This window comes from Actinia tenebrosa, unplaced genomic scaffold (assembly GCF_029948245.1).
Source record: "Actinia tenebrosa isolate PJP-AT-01 unplaced genomic scaffold, QUT_ActTen_1.0 PGA_scaffold16__25_contigs__length_10494907, whole genome shotgun sequence".
NCBI lineage: Eukaryota > Metazoa > Cnidaria > Anthozoa > Actiniaria > Actiniidae > Actinia > Actinia tenebrosa.
This window is the reverse complement of record NW_028292576.1, coordinates 6573239-6579902: the sequence shown is the minus strand read 5'-3', so window position 1 is coordinate 6579902 and position 6664 is coordinate 6573239. Positions and strand designations below refer to the sequence as shown.

At 37.7% G+C, this 6664-nt stretch overlaps 1 protein-coding gene across 1 annotated transcript; it reads right to left on the bottom strand.

Moving 5' to 3' along the window:
• Positions 1–2427: 2427 nt before the first annotated feature.
• LOC116305040 (uncharacterized) lies at positions 2428–6210 on the bottom strand. Its single transcript, XM_031714862.1, has 4 exons — positions 6076–6210; positions 5534–5631; positions 4514–4855; positions 2428–3421 (listed from the first exon to the last, which is right to left on the bottom strand). Exons 2-4 carry the CDS (start codon positions 5627–5629, stop codon positions 2777–2779), a joined length of 1083 nt encoding a protein of 360 aa, XP_031570722.1. The 5' UTR covers positions 5630–5631; positions 6076–6210; the 3' UTR covers positions 2428–2776.
• Between the last annotated feature and the right edge of the window lie 454 nt (positions 6211–6664).

The following is a 6664-nucleotide window of genomic DNA, read 5'->3' as shown; positions in this document are numbered from 1 at the left end:
ACTCTTTTTCTTTAACAACATAATTAACAAGTGTGCGCGTGTGAAAACATTTGGATTACATGACAGGAAGCGTTTTTTCTGTTTTGTTTTGTTTTTAATTTTTCTTTTTTTTTTTTTTGAATAAACAAGATAATTTGTCTCATCTATGCAATCACGGGGGGAGGGGTGGGGTTGTAATTCTTTTGAAAATCCAATAATTATTTTCACCGATGTAAATCATTCAGCCTGAATGGATTCCGGTGGTTGGATGTGTGAGTTATAATCGCTACCCAACTTAGTTACCCTAACTTTGATCAGCCCAGAAGTTGTTTCAGGGTTTGATCTGTGTGTTAGATGTGCCCTGACTTAGATCAGCCCAGAGGTTGTTTCAGCTAGGGTTTTATATGTGAGTTAGCCATGCCCTGACTTAGATCAGCCCCGAGGTTGTTTCAGCTAGGGTTTTATATGTGAGTTAGCCATGCCCTGACTTAGATCAGCCCAGAGGTTGTTTCAGCTAGGGTTTTATATGTGAGTTAGCCATGCCCTGACTTAGATCAGCCCAGAGGTTGTTTAGGGTTTGATCTGTGAGTTAGTCATGCCCTGACTTAGATCAGCCCAGAGGTTGTTTCAGGGTTTGATCTATGAGTTAGCCATGCCCTGACTTAGATCAGCCCAGAGGTTGTTTCAGGGTTCAATCTGTGAGTTAGCCGTGCCCTGACTTAGATCAGCCCAGAGGTTGTTTCAGGGTTCAATCTGTGAGTTAGCCGTGCCCTGACTTAGATCAGCCCAGAGGTTGTTTCAGGGTTCTATCTGTGAGTTAGCCGTGCCCTGACTTAGATCAGCCCAGAAAACATCTATAAGATTTGGCAAGTTTTGATCTTTTTTTTTTTTTTTTTTTTTTGTAAGAAAGAGATACGTTTTACTTGCAATTCGTTTATTTTTTCCAGCACCATTAAGATGAAAAAGCGAACTCCATTCTGATACCCCTTACAACTGTCCTTTGCCTTGAGAGATAACATCAAGATAGCGATCCATTTCGTGGGCTTTAAGGAATCTTAAGGCCGGTTTAGACGGTACGATTTTCGCCTACAACTATCGTATGCAACACGCTCGCGCCATCCTACAACTCGAGTCGTAGCGTGTAAATCAAGCCTACAACTCGCCTACGACAGACGCGAGTGTGTTGTATACGATAGTTGTAGGCGAAAATCGTACCGTCTAAACCGGCCTTAATATATCATCCTGGAGATAAAGGCAAGTGGCGAAATCTCGAAGTAGTGCATGTAAACAATACGGAATAGAAACAGGTCTTGGTGTAAGGTGTGCCCAACCTCACACCTTGACAAATCTAAATCAGATCTCCTAAAAACAAATCACTTTAAAGTAAAATACCATAACATATTTTGAATGGAAAGATCATTGTCACCAGCCAACAATATGATACAAATAAGCAAATCGCTTGGTAAACAATTTCCAACACCTGCCTATTATGACAACCTGCTAAGATCTTGGCACTCACGATCATTTCATTGCCTAGAGACGTGTCTCGCTTCGCTGCTAATACCACGTTCTACTGAGAGTTTTAAACCGGTTACGAACAATATTATTCGTTCCTCGAAGAAGCCTGACTACATATCTCATTCAGTCACTCCTCGCTGGCGCCGAAAGTTGCTACGCAGTTTCCATTCCCATTTAAAATTACGGTCACACGCAAATACATAGAGCTCAACAAACACAGTGAGATCCCGTTGGGCAACGGTCAATCAGAAAAGTGAATGCAATATCAATGATGATAAAAAAGCACCTAATGTCGTACAAAGCTTTTGTTATTGTGTAGGTTACTTACTTTATATATCTATGTTATATGTATCCAACCATAATAGCTGATGTCTTTATCTAGGGCGGAATTCGAAGTATTTTATTTATGATTATAGAATATTTGAGATATAACGCGCACGCTGATTGGTTGGCTACCGTGTTTATATCAGACAGAGACACGCTCGCGCAAAGACGTTCAAAAATAAAATACCTTTTTAAAACAATATAAAACGGCTGCTTTTGTCTCTGTATTGTGATATAAACACTCTGAGAGCTGTAGAGCACTCGATAAGCAAGAGAAACACTAGGCTACGCCTCGTGTTCCTAAGCTTGCTTCTCTCGTGCTATACAGCTCCCAGCGTGTTTGATTACAATACAGAGACATGCTCGCGCGCTTTATATTCCTTAAACAGTGTATTTTTCTCGAAGTTTTGGGCTTTTGAAACACATCACTGCGCATGCGTAGAATCAAAACAAAAACGCGACTTCAAAAGTATCACATAAACAACGACTATCTCCACGCATTGGTGCTAAATTAATTATTGTGTTCATAATTGAACGCAAAGCGTGAATGTTTCGGTCAAGGTGCTAGTAAACAAAGTATAGATTCCAGAACAAGACTTGACACCGTTAACGAGCTGTTTGTCCACATTTATTGAATGAGGCTACCTGCCACTATGCATGAAATTATTCACTAGATCTAGTCATTACCTGCTATAGCATAATTCTATTTTGTTTTCATTGATATCTTCAAATTAGTTCTATCGGCATAACATTGCATGGTAATTGGATGCCGTAGCCATGACTAAAAAGAGTCCCTAACTTATTCAGTGACATGGAAAAGTAACAAAACCGAAACGCAAGCAAAGCAAGGTGAAAAAGTCACACTGTGCTTCTAATTAGCTGATCTGGCGGAGAAGCAAACTATTCGACATTACCTTTTTTATTTGAACACAAAAATGGGTGAAGTTCACCGGGTTTATGAAAACCCTTTTAGTATTATTGTCTGTATAGTAGAATACAGCGGGTAGTAATCACGAACATTCCCATAAGAAGGCTCTTGCAGGCCAAATACCTGCCAACTCCCATCAATACGGCACAGGCAACAGAAGACAATTGCTTTGTGATGTTTCACTGCACGCCTTATCTCGTCAAGCTGCTCACTTGGGTTGCGAGAGTCGTGGAAATCAAGGGTTAAATTCCGGAATTCTTCGATGCTTCCAGCATTGAGAGCACTCAAAGTGAAAAACACTTTGTCAACGGAAGTTGCACTAAGCAAATCGAAGTTCACTTCGATCTTGTGGTTCCCCCTGCTACCACGCCAGTTATTTTTAAATCCATGACCAGAATGAGTTACAGCACCATAACCTGTACCATAACCATAAAGCCCACTAGGAAATACTGTTCTCTTGAAGTCAACAACGTCAACACGGCTGGTACCACTATATAATATAGCCGATACATTGAGATAGTCTCGACGATAGCCCACATAATTCCAATGGAAATCAAAAGTGACATGTTTTAGTGAATCTGAGATGGTCTTGAGGACCTTGATCAGAGTGATTGTACTGTTATCAGCGATGTTGTAATCACTGACCTTCATCAGCTGATTGGATTTATAACTCTAAAAAATAATTATGATATTAATATTCAGCCCTTTTGTTGAGGGGCGTGGTCAAGGGGGCCAGAATTTGTAAAGAAAAAAAGAATTTGTAATGAAAAAAAGTAAAAAGTAATGTCATTTTTTTAATGTTTTGTTTTTGTTCTGCGTCTTGGTGGCTCAAAAAAAAAAGGCAGATTTTTGAATTTGGGGCCCTCCTCCAGAAAATAGAGAAGTAGATATAAGAATTTCAACTAAGATCAAAATGAAATTTAGGAATATTCATTTTTGCAGAGGGAGGAAAACCTCTAAGCAAAGGAGAGAATAAACAAACAACTCTACTTAGCTATGACACAAAACAAATGGATCAAACAGGCTGGGAAGAAGTGGTTAGAGGTAAGTATTCTCACCACTATGACACCCATATTTGAATACTTCCCAAGCACACAAGGGGTAGGATTAAGAGTGTATTAATTTATTTGCATCAGTAAATGCAACTAGGATCTCCTAGGATCAAATTAGAATAGGTACATAGTCAAGTGTACTTGATCTGTTACTGTAAGTCATTAGCATCATTCTTTCCTAGCCATAGGACATTCTAATGTATATTGGTTTGACAAGTTCTAATCATTCCTTTTTTGTCATTCACTTTAGCAAGCATGTTGGCATATTGCTGTTTTGCAGGTGGACCGAATTCATTAATTACCATAACTATAATATTGCAACATCATTCCAGCATAGCACAATGCACTTTTCATTTTTACACAAAGACAAGCGGTTTACTATTCAAAAGAAAGTTTCAATATCTATTATGATAATAATCATAATGATAATAATAATAATAATGACGATGATGTTGTGATTAATAATAACATAGTAATAAACATTTATTAACATTTCTACGTCTTCTAGCTGGATACAAGTAGTACCCTACCGATCAGCAAGACAGGTCTTTGCAAATTCTTCGTGAAGTTTATGTTGACTGTAACCTTTAGTCCAGTATTCCCCCAATTAATGCCTACCCGTTATTTATTTTATCATCATTATTTGCATTTGAATGCTTTAACACCATGATACAGTTAACAATATTGCTACATAACAATCACTTTGTCTTACCTCCAGGGATTTGTCATTGTAAATCAGGCGCTGCTTCTTGGAATCAATCCCAAAGTGCACAGAGACATTCTTTTTCAGGTCCATTATGGTTGTAGAACGGCTGACTACTATGGTTTTTTTGTCTCCATTCAGCATCACCACATTGACGGTAATGTTTCTTATCAAAGACCTGTAGCCTAGAGAATCCACTGATTCATTTGCCGATGCTGCCTGATCATCTTCAAAAGGCGGGAAGAGCCAATTCAGTTTCTGAATACAGGAACTATATTGCCTGCTGTGCTTGGGTACATCAGCATTGCACGCTGGACACTGTTTGCGCTGCTCAATGGACTTTGCAACACACTAAAAAGAAATAACAATTACTTATATTCATAATTTGAAGTTCCCAAAGACATCCATACCCCCAACATGGAGGGAATTTGTAAAAAGACCCCCCTACCCTCATGAACTTCCAATTTTCTTCCAAAAGAACTCTGTAATTTTGTTCTTTCTCTGACCCCCTCCCCTCCAGAATTTCCAATTTCCTCTTTGGGTGTGGTACAGATATATTTTTCTGGAACTACACAGTTACCTTCTTAAATTAAAATGTCATGCATGCACTAGATAAAAAGCTCCTAACATCTGACAGATCTTAACATCCAAATAATTGTAAGGAAATACTGAAATTTGTGTTTAATGCCATTTCTCCCATATTTTAAAAACATGAGCTGATACTTTGCCCTCTTAATAATCAAGACAATACTTGCATTACTAGTTTTCAATTTTTATGTACATAAATGTGTTACTATGAGTAGAGTCACCTGAACTGTTAGAGAAAATGGGCTATTTGGACTGAATGCATATATGCTGCCTATTTACAAATAGTGATTCCCAAACTTGATGAGTGGGTTTCCTGTAGTACAACAGATTGTGGTCAACTTCTGGAACTGGGCTTCCTTTGGGCACATCTTAGTCTGATCACTTTGTCAATTATTCTTGTTCTTATTTTTTTATCATTATTATTTATCTTTTCACACTCACCCTCAAGCAGTAGAGCTGTGCATGCTTGTTGCTGCAAACATTTTCGTGCGGAAATTCTTTACGAAGTTTATGTTGACTGCAACCTTCACACAGCATTGCTGAAATTATTGAACAATATATTTAGTATCCAAAATTTTCAAATTTTGATTTTTAATGCCATATGGTAAATAATTCTGTATATACAGCCTAGATAATATTAGGATAATACATCCTGGTCGTGTATAATTTGAAACAATAGAGCTTTCTCTCAAAAAAGAAACGCAACCGTTCTTGCAAATTTTCACTGTGATAGCGAATCAGTTGTATATCTTGCCAAGACTATCATTTAAAGCTTACAATCTGGCGTAATGCTTCGATTGGACAGCCAAATATTTCAATTATGTAAATAAATATCACTTGGCTTGCTTTGTAGTTCAAAACAAAGCAGTATATCTTAAAGATTCTGGATTACTGAGAATAATTCCAACCCCAAAATCAGTCAACCAAGATTTACTTGCAGTTCAAATTCCTCATAAGTTTAGGGTCTTATTATATAAACCTACCTTAAATCAATTTTTAATTAGTTTCTTTTTCGTCGGGATGTTATCTTAGAAGCAAGGAGGTCATAAAACACAACAGTATACAAAGAAAAGGTTTTCGCTGATGAATTATTTTCCGACTTTCGATTCCAAGAAGTTAGTTTTAATTTATGCGTAATTTCGCGGAAGTGACTTTGCCCTTGCCTACGTCACGCTGGTATGCAGTAATTGTCCCATGGGGGAAGTAGTGAGGAAATTCGTGTTCTTGTTTTTTTATAGTATTTCGAAAATAGTTTTCACCATTTATTCTAATTTTTTAAAATCAGGAGTTCTGTTGCAGCAAAAGAACTACCTATCGCAGAATTGAAGGTCGTACTGCAGGCAAAGACAAGCTATTAGTTTAAAACTAATAGCTTGTCTAATATAGAATTCCCCTCATATAAGCAATCTCGTTTTCCCCTCAATAATTAAGCTTGCGCTATCAGTTCAGACCCGGCTTGCAGTAGCTTTGAAGAAAAAAAGAGAGAAAATTGGACGAGGAAAGAAAGAATGAATGAAAATGAGAAGAGTGAATGAGAAAGGCAGAAAGAATGAAGAGTTAAGCCTTTTGGTT

Excerpts from the sequence above, each read along its gene's own strand:
- LOC116305040 (XM_031714862.1), bottom strand. The coding sequence starts at position 5,629 with ATGCTGTGTGAAGGTTGCAGTCAACATAAACTTCGTAAAGAATTTCCG. Across the intron at positions 4,856-5,533 it reads CACAGCTCTACTGCTTGAGG|TGTGTTGCAAAGTCCATTGA; the intron begins GTGAGTGTGAAA and ends ATTTCTTTTTAG. Across the intron at positions 3,422-4,513 it reads ACAATGACAAATCCCTGGAG|AGTTATAAATCCAATCAGCT; the intron begins GTAAGACAAAGT and ends ATTATTTTTTAG.